General features: G+C 38.4%; 1 protein-coding gene across 7 annotated transcripts in view; it reads left to right on the top strand.

Moving 5' to 3' along the window:
* PDE8A (phosphodiesterase 8A) overlaps positions 1-17,925 on the top strand; it is a 142,900-nt gene that overhangs the window by 112,720 nt on the left and 12,255 nt on the right. For all 7 annotated transcript variants that reach the window (XM_032699990.1, XM_032699991.1, XM_032699988.1 and 4 more), the window contains 12 exons: positions 1,310-1,367; positions 2,819-2,907; positions 3,146-3,224; positions 4,786-4,923; positions 9,517-9,605; positions 10,856-10,907; positions 11,008-11,050; positions 11,995-12,072; positions 13,065-13,135; positions 13,761-13,925; positions 16,368-16,416; positions 16,697-16,832. In XM_032699990.1, the coding sequence (XP_032555881.1) occupies positions 1,310-1,367; positions 2,819-2,907; positions 3,146-3,224; positions 4,786-4,923; positions 9,517-9,605; positions 10,856-10,907; positions 11,008-11,050; positions 11,995-12,072; positions 13,065-13,135; positions 13,761-13,925; positions 16,368-16,416; positions 16,697-16,832 (1,047 nt within the window). The remainder of the gene's footprint in view (positions 1-1,309; positions 1,368-2,818; positions 2,908-3,145; positions 3,225-4,785; positions 4,924-9,516; positions 9,606-10,855; positions 10,908-11,007; positions 11,051-11,994; positions 12,073-13,064; positions 13,136-13,760; positions 13,926-16,367; positions 16,417-16,696; positions 16,833-17,925) is intronic.

The raw sequence follows: 17,925 nt of genomic DNA, 5'->3' as shown, positions 1-17,925 counted from the left end.
ACTTCTTACTGGGTTAGTAATAACTATATACCACATAGAGTTTTCACCATCTTCGACCACAGGATTAAGGCAGGATTTTTTTTTTTCATTTCTGCTTTTACTAAGGAGGTCTCACTTTGGGTTTGGGTTTTGGGTTTTTTTCCACTCTCCTGAGCCTTGCAGGCTTTCAGAGTATGTTTCAAACAACTTCTGCAGCATCTTGTACAGAATGTCTCACAGATCTGTATTTTGAACCTTTCTTGATCTGCCTTTTAATATGATTAATCTCAGCACAAACAGGAGGCCTGCTAAGTTGTGAAAAAAGATACAGAACAATTTGATCAGTACAATTTGATCAGTACAAAGTATCATCTGACCACAGAAGTTCTAAAAGCAAGACAAACTATATTATGACATCTCAGTAAAGCACTACATATGCTTTTTCCATCCGCCTCCTCTGAAAACAGTACTTATATATCATAAAATAATGTAAAAGAATCAATATATTTAGTCTGAAATGAAATAATTGGAAGACAATTTCCTCAAAGTACAATTTTGGGAATAGCCATTTCTCAGAAAACATAAATTCTGAAAACTAATTATGAGGTGTTGAAATTCCCCATTAAAAATATACCCCCATCTCTAGCAAACAAAAGACCATAACTAAACATTTCAAGACCCGAAACTTCAAGTGTAAATAAAAACTTCAGTCTGCTCATTTACAGAAACTTAACATAGTGGCCTTTCTTCCAGATTCCAGCCATACATTCACGTACATTGAGTGTCTTTTAACACTTAGTACAGCCAAGTTTTTCAAAATTATTTAGGTAGTTCATTTAGGAATATGTCCTCCCAAAGTGACCCACTGGAAGGCACTGGGTAGGCAACACTAGCAAATCTGTCCTCATTCAGACATCTTGAGTTGCCCATCTAGGATTTGGTACACTCAGACAGGGAATTTCTTAAAACTTTGGCTGTATTAACTGTCAAGTGCATCTCTGACTAAGGACAGCATAAACAATAAAGAATCCAGTACCAAAAAAAGTAGGAATAGTCCAACAACCTGGGTCATTAATTGTTTTCCTTGAAGCACAAGGTTTTTTGTGGTGTAAGCGGCACCTTACATGCATAAAGGAAAATAACATTTTGACTTCTCCATGCCAAAGATGAAAGCTTATTAAAAACCACAAAAAATATATTTTATTCCTAGATCCTGTAAAGGTCTAGCAGTACGTGTGACATCTGGGGTACAAGTATGAAAATGGATTGTGAAATTTGGCCTCAGTTGATTACAAAAATAATCTCTGACTTTATTATTCTTTTTTCAAAGGCATACTGACCGTGAAGAGTCATCAATATTGCCCCTGATCTCTGCTGGCTTCACAAGGGTATGTATGTTGCAATATTGTACTAGGCTGCTCTGATATTTCAAAATTTTCATGCAAGAAACTATCCAGAAGTTTGGCTCAGTTCCTTTTTGTGTCAGTGATCCAACCTGTAGATCCTGTTCATGCTGCTCATTCCTGTAGGTCCCAATTCTGAGCACCGTACACCAGTAGAATTAGAATAATGCTGAGTAGGTGGCCATTCTCAGGAACGTAAGAAGTGGTGCTGAGACTTTTTACTGCTTTATACCTTTATTTCAGATTAAATATACGATGCTCTGCTTGAAAAGTTGACATGGACAAAAATGACTGGTGACTGTGGCAGAGCCAGAGAGCAGCTTGCAATGAACAGCACAATGTGCTGTGGGAAATCTCTTCTATCAAATGCCAATTCACATCTGTAAACAGGCTTCAGACACTGTCAAATGCTATTATCTATTGTTTGGAGGCACTTGAAAAGTATTACATTGAATCTGTTCCTTGGCAACTGTTCCAACTAAGCTAAAAAGATACTTATTAGTGCATCAGTTAAGTGGATTCCTTATTGCATTCAGCTGACAATGGAACAGAAATGGGCCTGATTTACAGTGTGATTCAGAATATTTGGTTCCATGCTCACCAGATTTTTTGCTGTCCCATCACATTCCATTTGCACCCCTCTGCTTATTTCTAGTAAGGTCCCAGTCCAGGAAATACTAGAGCCTGAAGATAATGGTATTTAAATTAAAGAGTCATTCCAGGGGACACATAAGTAATTCAACACAGGTTATGAATTACTTATGGATCAGAGCCTTGGAGATGGGGCTAATGGCAAAGCACAGAAAATTTTGTTTAGCACCTTAATGTGGTGGCTTACCTTTGATAATCAATCCTCCCTGCAAACTATCCACTTCTGTGCTGGTTTAGCATGAACAAAGATTTATCATTCAGGCTCATGCCTGGTAAATATGAGAAGTGTTAAAATAACGTGAAAGATACTGAGGTCATTGCTATACAAGCCCCAAAATCAATAGTTGTATCCAATGGTAGGTGTGTTTGACTGGAAATTTTGCTTTCTTCTATGTAGAAAATTTGGAGTATTAGCAATTAGAAACTCAAAATAATCTCAGATTTTGATGCCTTGAGAGACAACAATTTTTTCACTTTATTTTAAATAAGTAGCATGAAAGGTAAAAGTAGATTTTTAAAAAATATATTGATCCTCCTAACAAACACAGAGAATAAACAGATTGGTTGAACCTCATTACCATGAGGATCATTTTCAAAATGCAGTAACCTAAAAAGTTTTACTAGTCCCAAAAATAGTCTTCTCATGTTGCTTGTGTCACAGCATGTTCATTTTTGGCCTGTCTACTCCTTTTTTTGGTTCTTTATCAAGCAAAAGAAAACAGAGCTTCATACTCTTGAATTTGGAAATGTGTATTAATTAAATATTTCTAACTTTTTATTTGCAGAGATATATAGAAAATTCTAGTAGAATGGCCTGTTACAATGAGTTGATTCAGCTGGAATTTGGACAGGTACAGGCACAGTTCAAACTAAGGTAATTTTACCAAAAACATTATCAACAAAAAAATTTCAATTCAGCCACATCTTAATAGAGTATTTATTTTATGTATGATAGTTAGTTATAGAATGGCAGTTAGCTGAAGAAAATACATTAATTGTTGAAGTACAACATTATCCAGTATGGAGTTGTAATACTTTATTGTCATATATAAGAAGACTTAAGAGGATAAAATTTTATGAGATGCTTTGTTTTGTTTTTTTTTTGTTTACAGGGCATGTAATTCATTATTTACAGCATTAGAGAAAAGTCAAGAAGCCATTGAGATCACAAGTGAAGACCATGTAATACAGGTTTGTTCCAGTTATAAAAATATAGAAAATTGCTCTGTATTTTATTTAATCCATGATTACACTTACTCTTACTTACAACACAAGAATCTAGTCTAACTTAATGGTTCTAAAAGATTGAAGTGAGTTTAGCTGTAGAGTAGAATTTTCTCCATTTAAAGTATCTTGCATAAATCAAGTCAATTTTAAGGGTGATTGTTGTTTCTGAATGAATAAGGATTTACTCTCTTGTTTTTATTTTTTGATTGATTCTTTTGTATCAAGAATGAATGCAGCCACTGGCTTGCATGCATTCTTTTCCAAAAATATTGTATGTTAATTTGATGCTCTTGAAAATCTAATGGATATTCTATTTAAATAATTGTAAATTTTTTTTTTCCCTAATACTGTTTGATGTCTCAGAATTCTTGGGCCAACTGTTTTTGAATGTAATCCTCTCTTAGAAATGTCTTTAAAATAGGGAAAAGAAATTGTGCTTAGGTTTGCAGTTCTGAAAACCATCATCTTTATAAAGGAGTTAGTTCCATCCCCAGCTATGAAGCAGTGAAGAGTAATTTTATTATCAGCAAAGAGCTTGAGTCTAAGCCTCTGGGAATTATAACGTGCATATAAATTGTACCTTCTTGACCCAAATCTTGACAGTGGCAATTTCAATTCAGGATGTGCCTTCTTCGTCCCTTTTAAAAAAATAACAGAACACATCCTGAAGTTGTTTTAAATATGTTTTTTTCAGACCCAATTTTGTCCCTCTGCTGACAGTCCCAGAGTATGAGAGAACCGACATGTGCAGGAGTCCTGGAGCTCCAGCGGGCAGGGCTTTTGCACATGGAGGGGAACCTTTAGGGGGGAACCTTTAAGGGGGAACCTTTAGAAGCAGAGGGCATTTCTCTCATATTAAAACACTGTAAGTGTTCAGATGCTGTTTTGACAGGAGCTGTGCCTGTAACTCAGCAAGCGAGAGGGTCACGAAGGTGTGGGCTGTCAGTAACAATCTTCAGTTTTATTGGGCAAGGGCCACAAAACTGCAATGAAATGCAACGTTCACTCCAGAGAGAAAGTGCTTTATTAAATTCCACTTCTTCCAGTTTGCTTGGCTGGACTTTGCCAGGACAGGGAAATAGTGATGGTTGACCCTTACATAGAATAAGACAATGAATTTGCTAATACATAAGGTTAATATTCCTATGGTATCCCACCATCAAATTTGTGATTTTTAGGAACACAGAGGTAGGTTTGAGGTTTATATGTTTGAGAACTGACAGAACCCATTTTTCAGGAATTTATGCTGTCTGTCTAAACTCTGTTAATGTGTAATACTCAGCTGTTTCCAAAATTTCCCTCTCTTTGCTCACAGGCACACACTCCACAGAACTATTCTGGCACGGACATTCCTGTTTTGCTTCACAAATTAAAAAATGTGGGCATCTCTCTCAGGAGTAGTACATGCTGACATTTATTTCAAGCTGGGAAAGAGATCCCATGGTTTAGCAAACAGAAAAGAGGGATTTTCTGTTGTGCTTTAAGTATACTGTTCAATGGGTATGTGTTTGTTTTTGTTTCACAGTACGTCAATCCTGCTTTTGAAACAATGATGGGCTATCAAATAGGTGAACTAATAGAAAAGGAATTAACAGAAGTGCCTATAAATGAAAAAAAAGCTGATTTCCTAGATACTATTAATTCCTGCATAAAGATAGGAAAGGTGAGTAATGGCATCGTATCACTTATTATTTACTACCTGTAAGAGTTATTGCAGTCCAGAGATGACATGTTGTGACTTGCAGCTTCACAGAAAAGTAGCATTTGCAACTTTCTCACTCAAAACAAGAACAGGAAGTAAAAAATGGGAGGTTTTTTAAGGGCTTCTTTCTCTTTTCTTACTTGGAAGAGGTACTTGTTTTATGAAAATAAGCGACTTGCTGAGTTTCTTTACAATTTATGCTGTTTGTAGCAAACAAGAGAAATGAGATGGATGCACATGTTATCCAGTGCTATGTAAATGAAAAAAGTACCATGTTGAAGTATGACATGTGGAAGCTGATTTGCAAGTTCAGAATGTAAAAATACCAGAGACATTTGCAATATCACTTGAGAGTGATAGGTGTCAGCTGCCAGCTGACAGTGTGTTTTATTCTCTAATGATATGGGAGATGTCTAATGGATTTCCATTAGAAATGTTCATTGCACTAAGATTGTGCAAGGTCTGGCTTTAAGGGAGGTCTTTACAGAGAGATGTTACTGTTTGCCTGGTACTCCATGATGTTCCTTTGGGCGTGTTATGGCTGTATGTGAGGATCTGTTTAGGAGCTCCCATCTGCATTTCTACAATGAGGTGTAAATGCTTCTGATGCCATTGAACATGTCACACTACCATATAGGAAGAAGATCATGGAGATTGCACAAATAGATTTGGGAATTGGTGTGTTGGGTGGTGTGTCATGGCCCACAGTCAGACCTGAGTCAGGCCAGGCTGTCCAGGGGGAAGCAGCACGTTATTGGCACAGAGCAGGGAGATGCTGAAGTGAATCATGGCACTCTGTGCATCTACACAGGGTTGCAAGGTTGTGGTGAGTCATACTCTGTAAATCAGGGTGCTGACACAAGCACTGATCAACAAAAGCTGTGCTCTGGCTGGGGGCAGATCCCATGTGCATTTCAATGAGAATGTGTCGCTCATTTCTACACGTATTGGCTGTTGGAAGAGATCCCAGTGACAGACAATACCTTGGATTATGGTGCTTCACATCTCTCTTGCCTGACCAAAATTATCTCAAAGTAAATGAGTGTAATACGAAACTGATGTTAGAAGAGAGTATTTATTAAGTTATAATTCAAATATATTGGATGTGTCAGGTTTTAAATCCACAACGTCAATTCTCAAGATATGAAGTGATAAATTTTTTAATATTTTAGTGGACTGATAGAAATGTCATTTATAACAAAATATGTTTTACTCTATGAATGATGGAAATCTAACCCTAATCCATCTCTTTCCTTGCACTTATTTTACTCCTGACTGTACGACTTCAATGGTGGGGGCTAATGAAATACTACCTATCTGTCTGTCTGGAACAGTTTAAGCTGTTTCAGGTGGATATATTCTGTTTACACATATTTTGTGTTTCCCTTTGGAACACTTCATAGTATGTAATCTGTGTAATATTAATATATTAATATAAAAATGAATTACAAATAAAATTATTACAGGAAGTAGTTGCAAGTCGAGGTTAACTGTGAGGAATAACCTTTGAAATATTTGAAGTTTTGAAATTATTTGTGTCAAGATGTTACAGAGGTGCCTAACTTATCTGGATCATTCTGATGTGATCTGTGCATTGCTTTCAGTCTTGTGATTTCTTTATATCCTAAATTTAGAAGACTACCTTCCCACTAAAATTGGCCCTATATTGGCTGCTTTAGGTTACAGCATATCAAAAAAGCCAACTGTCCACTACTGTGATATTCTCCTGTCAACAGGTTTGGCTTTTCTGTTTTGAACAAACATGGTAATATAATAATAAAAATAATAGAAAGCAAGGTTTTCCGGTCCTTAGAAAAATGTGAGCTGCATAAAATCTACCTCTCATCTTTAAATGGACTTTAGGAAGATGGACTCTTGCAGCATTTCCCCTCTTTTGCTGACAAACATAGTGCTGTGGGCAAGTTCAGTATATCCAAAGTTCATAGGCATTATACTCAAAAATTGCTAATTGCATGGTACATAGGGATTCTTGGGTCAGGATGTTGTTTGTCTTAGCAAAAACAATATCTCTGGAAGTTCATTTTTTGTTACTACAGCTGGCTGTAATTTGCAAGAAGTCAATGTTATTGAAAGACATGTTCATCCATCCATACTTGAGGAGTTTAAAAAAAAACTTGAGCTTTCTTCATTCTTCTGTTCCATGATTCAAATTGCATCCATTAAGATGAAATGTGCAATTCTGACTAGAATTCTTGCTGCCTCTGATCTCTGCAGTTTGACACAAAGCTCTTTATCTTAGTTTTGCGTTTTTTGAAGCGAGATGTGTAGCTATTGATAAAGCAGACAAGACATGCAATTCCCCTCACTCCTTGGGAGCTGTTTGCAAGATATCAGTCTTTACAAAGTGGGTGGGAGAGCAATCACAGTCTGTGATAAAAGTCTATGGCAATTGCTTCCTAACTCAGCCTTACTTTCTTACAGATTGTTTTCATGACACCTTGAGTTTATTTTGGTTTGCTCTGTTTTCTAAAAGCAGTTTGCTGAACTTTGCTGTCTTGTGCAAGAAGCCCCAGTCTAAAAGGAAGGCTGAATTGGGGGATTCCATACTGTGCATGTATGAGTGCTTAGTGGGCAGATGCATGCCTTGGACTTCTTAATGGAGTTTGAAACATGAGCACTGATCACTCTGTAAAGGGTGAAACTGTGTGGTTTTTTACTGTGAATAATTTTTACTCTGTGTTTGATCCCAGCACACCATGCCATAGAGCAGGGACTGATCACAGGGCATGTGTGGCTCTAATGCAGACAGAACGATGAGCTTGACTGACAGCACGTCTTAGGAAGCAGCTCTTCTCTGTTGGATTGCTGACAGAGGCTCTGGGAAGAGCATATGGTGTTCTTAAAATACATTTAAGTAACATCCCTGGGAGAACTTTACCTACCAGCAGGAGTTTGGCTTGGACCTGCTATTTCTCAGAATTGTACTGACCTTTTCCCTCACACATTTCCTGCCACAGTTTCACAGGTTTTAGAAATTCACAAGTTGAAAAAATCGATCTGTTGACTAGGAAGAACACATTAGTGAATAACCTGTCTTGAGAAGGATGCACTTTCAATGAGGGAATTATCCAGTCTGTACGTTATGACTTCATCCCTTTTTGTACATCCTGGGTTTATTGCCTGGGTTAGAGATCAATTACTCATCTCTACCTCATCCTGGTTGTCAGGAGACTATTGATATAAATATTTTAATTATGAGAGCATTGAATTTTGTGATGCTTGCTTTATCTTCATTTGTATTCCTCAAGCAGCTCACAGGAGAAGATATAACACTCGCTTCACAGTTTGTTATACACAGTTCTTCTCTCTGACAGATCCTCAGAAAAGCCTTTCATATTTTTTTCTGTTCAGCCTGTTACCATGCATTTCTCTGTGGGCTAGAGTCTGTTTGCTGGCTCCATCAACATAAATGCATAACTCTTCTCTCTGTACCTGTGCCCTGGCCTACCTGACTGTGAAATCAGCCTCACTTGACTGTATGTCAGTCTCACATAAATAAATATGTATCATCTGCCTCATGAAGGTATTTTCACATGTTTGTAAGATCTGATCTGCAGTCTCTTGAACTCAACTGAAATATGGCAATTGCACCAGCAATTGCAATGAGCAGTTTGTATCAAGTCAATGTGCAATATGAAATCAATTATTTATTAATCCTTTGGTATTTATTAGATGCCCAGCTCAAAATGCACACCTATTTAAAAAGGCCACCAACAGCTATTCTAGAGATGGAAATGTGTAGACAATCCTAAAACCAGACTGCTTTTACAGGGAGGCAGAATCCAGGACCTATTCTGCTAGGCTCTCCTCTGCTTTAACAAAAAAAAAAAAAAAAAAGGAAAAAATTTCTGGTACTTTTTGATGGTAAACTGACAGTATGGAAAATAATGTAGTAGGATATCAAAGCACTTTTATTCACAGATATATTTAATGTATAACCAGCGACAGGACTTCCCAACTCTGCAAGAGAGAGAGTGCTGTCCAGAAGTGAAGGCAGTCAGGTCGGCATAGCAGATAGCAGTTTTGCACTGACCTTCCTGTCCTGGGACAAGTCAACAGAGGCAGAGAGAAAGTCAGGCAGGTCAGTGTAGCAGTCCCAGCCATGTGGTGTGTGGTCCTGGGCAGGGCAGGGTGGTGCCCCACACAGTTAGAGCCTGATGGCACTCCCAGAACCTCGGGGGAACTCCTGCTCCAGGCAGAGACTGGTCTGAGCTCTTGCTCTGTGCCAGATCTCCCCCCAGTGACCCACAATACCACCGAGGTAGGATGTTGAAGAGAATATGTGGTCTGATTCCCACAGCACCTGAGGTCCAGGTGTTGCCATCAGGGCACTCACAGGCTGCCTCTCTGGAAGTTCTCTATGCATTGGCAGCAGCACAGTGACCTACAGGTTTGTTCCAGGGGAGAAATTTGAGGGTAACCAGTCCTGCCTGGTTTTGTACAGTAAGAGAGCTTTCAATGCAAGAAGGCATGAACCTACAGCTTCTATTCCTGTTTTATCTGAACTTCCTCCTACTTGAATTATTTTTTCAGGAATGGCAAGGAATGTACTATGCGAAAAAGAAAAACGGAGATAGCATACAACAAAATGTGAAGATACTACCTGTCATCGGACAGGGAGGGTAAGTATGAAAGCTAAACCATGATTTATGTCTCAGTCAAGGCTCAGTTTAGAGTTCAGCAGACATTAGATTACCCTGTTACTGAGTATAATGGAAGCTTATGCAAGGAAGGGAGCCTCAGACCTCTGCATTTCCTTGGGGCAAAATCAGCTTTACATACTGTGTGCAGGGAAAGTGAAATTCTCCTACTTCTCCCCCAAAAGGAGCCAAAGATCCAGGTGTGCTCACTTGTGACCCTGACTCTTCTAATACTTCCTGAAGTTCAAGTGCACTCTCTGGTCTCTCTATGCTTTGTGGTGGGACCACCAGGTCCAGCTGTGCACCTGTACCATGTCCCTCCATGCTCACCTACTCATGGCTGTTGCCAGGTGTCTTTATGTGATGAGGTCACTGTGTGCTTTGGTCATGGGCAAAATTCAAGCATGTCTTGATTTTTATGCAACTTCCACTTGGTCCCCAAATCGAGCCTTTGGAGCACACAAGTAGATGTTAGTTACTGGTATGTTTATGATGAGTCCTTTCAGGGAAAGAAGGTGGATCAGATTGCATGCAGTAGTAGGTTCAAATCCCTTTAAGGCTTAATCAAGAGCATGGCACGTCGTCTTCCAGACTTGGCTGAGACAATTGTTTGTTAAAATTGTATCTTCGAGAAGGAGAGGCCAAATGCAGCTTTTTCAACCAGTAACATCCTTAAGGAAAAAAAAATGTTTTGGATGTTTTGGGTTGATTTAATCTCTGGAAGTAATTCATGTTCTTTAGTCTCCATCAAGAGAGTGAAAACGTATTTTCAGTTTAAGATGTCAAATCTGTAAGACATATTTATTACATACATTGCTACTTACGGAACAACCTAAGCCCATTTGAAACTGGCCTAGGAAGTTTTCTACTAACCAGGGGGTTAGTTTTCAGTTTGATTGTTCTGTCCCTAAGTCCTATAGAAGATTTTGAGTTTTGGACAGCACTGTTGCATTTTTCACATTTATGTCATACATGAAACATCCTACAGTAGCCCAGAAGAAGCTAGGAGAGTGGGGGGAGAGCAGAGAGAAAGAGAAGATAGACTTTGCAAAAGATGCTTCCATTTTCCCCATGACATGCAGAACTGTGGGGTTTTCCTCTTCCAAGTTGAGCCTTCCTGGCAGAACAGGATTTGTGCTAAAATAATCTGTTGCTCTTACCTACTTTGAGTATCAGCACTGAATTAGAGCTGAGGTTTGGATGTGAATTAACACACTGTTTTTCGCCTACAGAAAGATTAGACACTATGTGTCAATTAGTAGACTGTGCAATGACAACAATAAGGTAAGTGAAAATAGTGCTATGCTTCCTTTAGTTTGAGCCCTAAATATTACAAAATACTGGCAAAGTTCTGACTAACTGGATTTCTCATACTGAATTGTAGGTGGAGAAGACATGTGAATGTATTCAGGCTGAATCTCAGACAGGTATGACACATCTCTTCCATCCTAATAAGTGGAGAACATATCTGAGGAAAGAATAAAGGCCACTGTTAGTAATTTGACTGAAAACACAGTTGCACAGAACAGTACAATTTACTTACTGATAAGTTGGGAATCCAGCTCAAAAGGCAGGAAAATAAATACAAGCCCTCTCTACCTGCCTCATTTGTTTTAGAAGTGACATAAATCAACCCCCCTTTGAAAACACAGTAATGGGGCCCCAAGATGGTGTTGTGGTATTGCTGGATTCAGTGTCACATTTCAGTTGTAGGTGGTGGATCCCTGTGACAGAACTAGAAATAAGGAGGATGCTGTGTAGTCACATTGCTGTGGCTGGTCTGTAGTGGCATGTGTGTCTGCATTGCTTTCAGCTGTACTGGGGGAAGTTTGCATGTGGGTAGAAATGAGGATGACCAACGCTATTATTCACCCTCATCCCACGTATCAACACTTCAGTTATGACATCCTTGGTATCCATGCTGTAGGTACTTGTTAACTATAGCCTTGCTAGGACAGTTTCTCTCTGTCAGGGTCTGTAAGGGACCTGGGATACACTGCCTACTTTGGTAGTGTGTACTCTGCTTGGGCCAAGCAGTTCTTGGTGGCAGCGGTCCCTTGAGTGAACTCAGGTGTGCTGCACAAGTTGTATTCACAACTACAATTGTGTCACTGTGGCAAGAGAGGCACTTTTTCCTCCACACTGTTAGTTTCTTTCTGCAGAAACACTGAGGCATGTTCTGCCAGCGAGCATGACTGGGTTCATGGCGGTGTCACTGGGCGAGTTTAAAAGGGAGCTTTCATTGGCTCCCATGTGCTGAAGCGTTGTGGTGAATGTCACTCAGCTGCTGTCAGGCTTTTTCTGAGCTTCGATTCCTTTGACATACATCTTAGGCACAGCTTCATGTCATTGTATGATATTTTCTTCACAGATACTCAGACTTGCAGACACAAAGACATGAGGAAAGGATCCCTAGATGTCAGATCCACCACATCACGAGGGAGTGATGGTATGTTAAAGTCATTATATTGGGTCTGGCTGAGCTGGAGTTGCCACACAAAACCAATACACAAATTGTTATGTTTCTTACCTCTTCTCTTGATAAAGGTGTGAAGATATTTTTTTATTAATTTTGTTTTCTTTCACTCTGTTGTATTTTGCTCTGTTAGATCACCGCAAACTTTATAGATGACTCACATATTCAAAACTGCTGCTGGTGCTTACATGGTTTTGTTAAAGCATACATCATCACAGTCTAGGCAGCATACACTAGTGAAGTATGGAAGTAGGTCTGTGGCAGTGAGAATACAATCCTGCTCCAGTATAGCAAAAATAGTATTGATTTTTCTTCTTACGGACTGCTCAGCAAACAGTTACAGAGATGTGTCTGCATTTTATAGGTAGCACAACATCCAGAAAAATCTTATCTTGACTTTTTCTCTACAGAAATAAATTTGCTAAACGATATAAAACATTTGTTTTAAAATTTCCAATGAATAATAGGCCAAGACCTCTGCTGTTTTCATTTGGCATAGCTACCCACTTCAAAGGAGCTTCAGTGATTTACCTCAGCTTGGAAGCTGACTCATTATGACTTGTCATGTTGCATCAGGCAGCAAGAGTAGATACATTGCCTAATAACCTAAATGCAATGGTTACCTACCTTTGATTGCCAGTTTATGCACACACATCTATATAGTCTTTTAACTGAGTTTTAATTGAATATTTTAATTAGTTAAAACAAAAAAACAAAGCCATGATTTTCCAGACTATTACAGCTCCCTATCTCTAATCAGGGACATCAGTGGTTCAGCCAGCATCCCTTTGCACTTGTGTGTCCCCAGCATCACAAGCATGTGTATGTATTCTGCAATAGATTGCCTCTGAAAGGCACAGCAGGGTAAGCAGTTCAGAAAATGAATCAAGATTTCTTGGCTGAATCCTCCTGTCATGCCTTGTCGCTGGAATTGGGATACAAATTCTGCTTTGTTTTGTGCACAGGCAGCTCACAAAGGCGTCGCTCGTCCATGGCCAGGGTACATTCCATGACTATCGAAGCCCCCATCACCAAGGTAATGTGCTCTGGCTGTGGGCAGTTGTGCTGCACTGCAGCACTGGGGCACAAGGCTCCAGGGCAGCATCCAGGCTGAGGAGCAAGGCAGCACTGGTCTATGGGGCAACTTCTTCCCCTGTTCCACCTGCCTGCTAGTGTAGCTCCAAAAAGCCAGATACTCTGAACGATGATCTCCCAAGTCTGCTTAGTAGAGTGGCATCCATGTGGTCAGGCAGCACATGACCCTTTTTAAGAACTTTTGCCTATGTTCCTCCTCCTTACTTGGTGCATTGTAAACTGCCTTCTGAAACCACTCTAGGATTTGTCAGAAATCAGCTCTTTAATAAATTGAGAGAGGCAAATGGGAGAAAGTTATATTAAGTCCATTCAGAGTCATTTTGAGACTGTGGCTTGGAGGGGAAAGGCATTAGTAGGTTTGCTGTCTTTAAGTCCATGGTCTTGTTCCCAGAATCTGTAGCAAGCATCAGTGTTTCTGTAACATTCCTTTCATTTGGATTCTCCCTTTAATGTGGATTAAAGTTTTGGATCTCGTTTATTTGCTGAATTTTCCATAGTAGTTGATGACTGTCTCTGTTCTTTCTTAAATTGCTTCTAAGTTCATAATATGTCTAATGCTACATTAGGTAATAAACATCATCAATGCTGCACAAGAAAGCAGTCCCATGCCAGTTGCAGAAGCTTTAGACCGGGCTTTGGAGATTTTAAGAACCACTGAATTGTACTCTCCACAACTGGGGACAAAAGATGAGGATCCACATACAAGTGACCTTGTTGGAGGGTTAATGACAGTAAGTACATAGTGCCACAAACAGCTGTTGATTAATGTTCTGCTGCCTGACTTGCCCAGTTACTTATCTTTATCATCTGACATGTGCTCTGCCTCTACAATGCCAAATATACAGAAAAAACTGCACACCTCTTTTTGTGAATTTTCCCCCCTACTTGAATAATGCAGCTCTGAGAATAGGGAGAAAATTGACCAGCCCCTTTGAAACATTAGTTTTGCTACAAATGAAAAGTAAAAACAATTCTTTTTTCCAATGGGATTCATTTAAGAGAGGTAGAGATGGGAGAGGAAGAAATGAAGATAGCCAGACACTTGTATTTATTAATGAGGATTAGAATTACATGTTTTTGGGGTGCCTTTCAGTCTACAGAAAAAATGTGTTTTCAAAGGAGTGCAAAATATGTATTTTTCTTGCTTTTTCTTCGATTATATTTGTACCTCTAGTGTGTACCCAAAGTTGAACAAAGGGCACATAGTGAAGCAAGAACTGAACCCAAACCTTCAGAGCCTGGAGTCTGACCCTCCTGATGGTAACGAGATGAGTTTAGATGAATGTTACCTGTGCCTTAAGGATATTTGTTCCCACTAGTCTGTAGGTTGCATATAAAAGGCTACATTGGGAAAAAAATTTACAGTGTGTTAGATGCAAAAAGGTTCACAAGATATGAGCTTTTCAGAGATGTCTTGGGCTATTATAATTTCATGTTGTAGCTATCTCAACACCTTTGCAGTATCCAGCAGAATCTTCAAATAGTTTATATGTATTTTTGCCTTTCAAAATACCACAGCAAATATCTAATCAGGAGAAACATATGGGAGACTTCAAGAATTCCAGGAAAAGACCTGAATGGTTCATATAGGGTTGAATTTACTGAATAGACAAAATATATTGTTACCTTAGCTATAAAAATATAGGAAGGATATTGATACATATAACCATTAGTCTCAAAGTGAATCTTTTCTCCTGCTGAATACACATAGTCCATAAGCTCAACTGTTTTCTCCTTTTTGGTGATTGTTGATTCTTACATACATTTGTATTCTGACTATATTCAGTCCATGAACATGTAGGTCCTAGAACATGTAGGTAACAATACTGCAAAATACAAAATCGTTACTAAAAATAAAACAGAGGCTATTTTATGGGGCAATAGGGAAGCTGATAAATCTATTTCAGAGCATGAGGCATATGACATAGTGTGAGCTTGAAAATTATCTGGGAGAATAATTTCTTCATCAAAGGGTCTGTTGAAAACAGAATCACATTATTCCATTTCATGTTCAGAAGTTATGTCTAAGAAGGGGAACAAGTAATATGCTATTGAATTTGAACTCTCAGGCAGGAAGGGCATTTGAAGTTCAAAGATGGATTTGCCAGATATAATTACACCTGCTATTTCAACTCTTAAAAAACTAATCTTTGATTCAAATGAGAAGCAGCAGCTGGTGTCTTAAATATTTGTGCCATAGCAGTGCTATTGAAGAGTCAGTCAGCCACTGTAGTTCTCCCTTTCCTTTTAAATCACAAAACTCCCTACTCAGATACAAGTGTGAAAGTAAAAATGAGATATAAAAATTTTTTTAGGTGCAGATATTGCATGTTCAGTTACAGCATCCACATGTACTTCTGCTATACTTTGTGTGCATAACATTTTTAGTAAGGTGCATTGAGAAATATTTGTTTGAAGCACTGGTTTTTTTACATCATGGGCTAAACATTAACGTGCAGTAACTAACAGCTGTAACCTCAAAAGAACAAGCAGGATTTGGGCCACGGTATTTAGAATTATAAGCTGAAAAGTAAATACTAGATATATAACTCTGTTAGTTTTAATCTGTCATCTCAGTTTGCACATCTAGGCGTCATGCCAGAGTTAAGCCTAGGAGGCACTGAACTGAAGAATAAACAAACGTACATTCTGCTGTGATAGAAAGGAAGCCTCAGAGAAATTTGTTGCTCTGCAATTCCAGCAACAAATCATGAGATTCTTATGCTGCTGAGGTGACCTGCCAGTGCCAGGGGAGGAGAGCAGAAGCACCTCTCTATCCACTCCCTCCCACCACCCACCTTTGCTTATTGCTGGGGAGTATGTGGACATACAGTGCCTTGTTTGTGGCACACATCCACAAGTGGTGTGCCTGTTGTCCAAAGACAGATGTGAGGCTGTAATTCCAGACCTCTATCTGCACCTGAGAAATATGAGTTTTTACCTATCTGCATTCATAATGTGTCCTATCCATATCCTGCAGTTTCTCCTCAGTTATGAACTGTATGTAAAACAAGGCAAATCTTAACAGTACACACAAATAAGGGAGAGGCAGCTCTGAGGACTGTTACAGCTTGCAGTTAGGCTTGTCTGAGGTTGTGCTGCTATTTGGTGTCATCATCTTCTAAACCTTTTGTGCCATAACCTGCATTTAACTCTCAACTTTTATTTAACAGGATGGTTTGCGAAGATTATCAGGGAATGAATACATATTGTCAGCAAAACGTAAGTTTTAATTTGGTGGTTACTGAGATACTAAAATGTTCAGAAATTTAAGAAATGGGAGAAATGTGATTAGATGGGTTTTTTTATTAGCATCATTTGGATTGGGTTTATTTTTATTTATAAGTGTTTTTCTGCAGCATTACTGAGCTTCATAAAAATGAGAGTTGCCAGGTGTTACTACAGAAAAGAAAACATTCAGTAGAAGTGTATCGCACTATTAAATATAGTATTTAATATACTATTAATATATTAATACAGTAATAAATGTATTCCTCAACAGAAATTCATCAGGTCACTGGCAGTTTGAGCTCTCCAATCTCCCTCAATGACATACCCCCACGGATAACACAGGCAATGGAAAATGAAGAACAGTGGGATTTCGATATCTTTGAACTTGAGGCTGCCACCCATAAAAGGTCAGTAAACACAAGAACTCATACATTGAAGTTGCTGAAAAGTGACATAAATGTCATCCTGTAACGGACTGCTTAATTTCTCTACCTGTGCTTTTAAAATGGAATAATTTTTATTTTCAAAGTCAGATGTTTGAAATTTTCCCATTGGCATTTCTAGTTGAGTATGAACATTAAATATCTTCTGTTTCATCATACACTATTTCCTGCAAATTCCTAGTGGATATAAGTGAACATTATGTATCTTTGATATGGTATAATGACAAAACAACGTCATTTTTAAAGTCTTCCTTTTCTCAATAATAGAAAAGTTCTACAAATCAAATTGTTTTCTTTTGGGGATTCAAATTCCTATTATGGCCAACTACACACAGAGTCAACATGCTGGTCTTAATTTGATTAGTTGATACAGATCAGGTTTTATTTTCTTTCCATGTAATTGGGTAGGTTTTATTCCTGAACAGTTCCAGTACAGCTTTTCAACAGAATTCCCATTGCCTTTCCCTGGGATTAGAGGAAGGTCTTTATTCTAAAATCTTGGCAGGCTACATTTTATTTATAAGATTAACTGAAGAATATGTACTGATAAAAAGTAGGGCATACCATCATAGAAGTTTTTAAAAGCAAATCAGCGATTTTGATAGACTGTACTTCATTAGTAGTAAGGGCTCCCACTAAGAGTAAATTGATCTTTCTGCTTAAATCCTTGTTTTTATTTTCTGATGCTTAATTAAAAGTTCCCCTTTTGGCTCTAATTTCATGTATCATGCTTTGTCTTAGTTTAAAGCTTCTATTTGGAGCAACTAATTTGGAGGCTGGATCCTGCAATGAATTGACTTATCTTAAACCCTTGCAAAATTCCAAATCTGTAAGAGCTTTGAAAGGTACTCAAACCAAAGTCTAAGAAAGATATCAGGCATTTAGTTAACATACATGCACTTCATTTCAAAAAGCTGCAAAAAAATCCAGGGTTTTATTCTTCTTTAAAGTGATTTTATTGCAAGTGAAGAAATTTACATCCAGTTGCTTTAGGGTTTTTTTTCTTTGCTGCATTTTCATGTCTAATGCAGTGCTATAGATACAGTAATTAAAAAGA

The sequence above is a fragment of the Chiroxiphia lanceolata genome, chromosome 12 (genome assembly GCF_009829145.1).
Source record: "Chiroxiphia lanceolata isolate bChiLan1 chromosome 12, bChiLan1.pri, whole genome shotgun sequence".
In the NCBI taxonomy this organism is placed as follows: domain Eukaryota; kingdom Metazoa; phylum Chordata; class Aves; order Passeriformes; family Pipridae; genus Chiroxiphia; species Chiroxiphia lanceolata.
The sequence above is the reverse complement of the archived record's forward strand: the minus strand, read 5'-3'. Positions and strand labels throughout refer to the sequence as shown.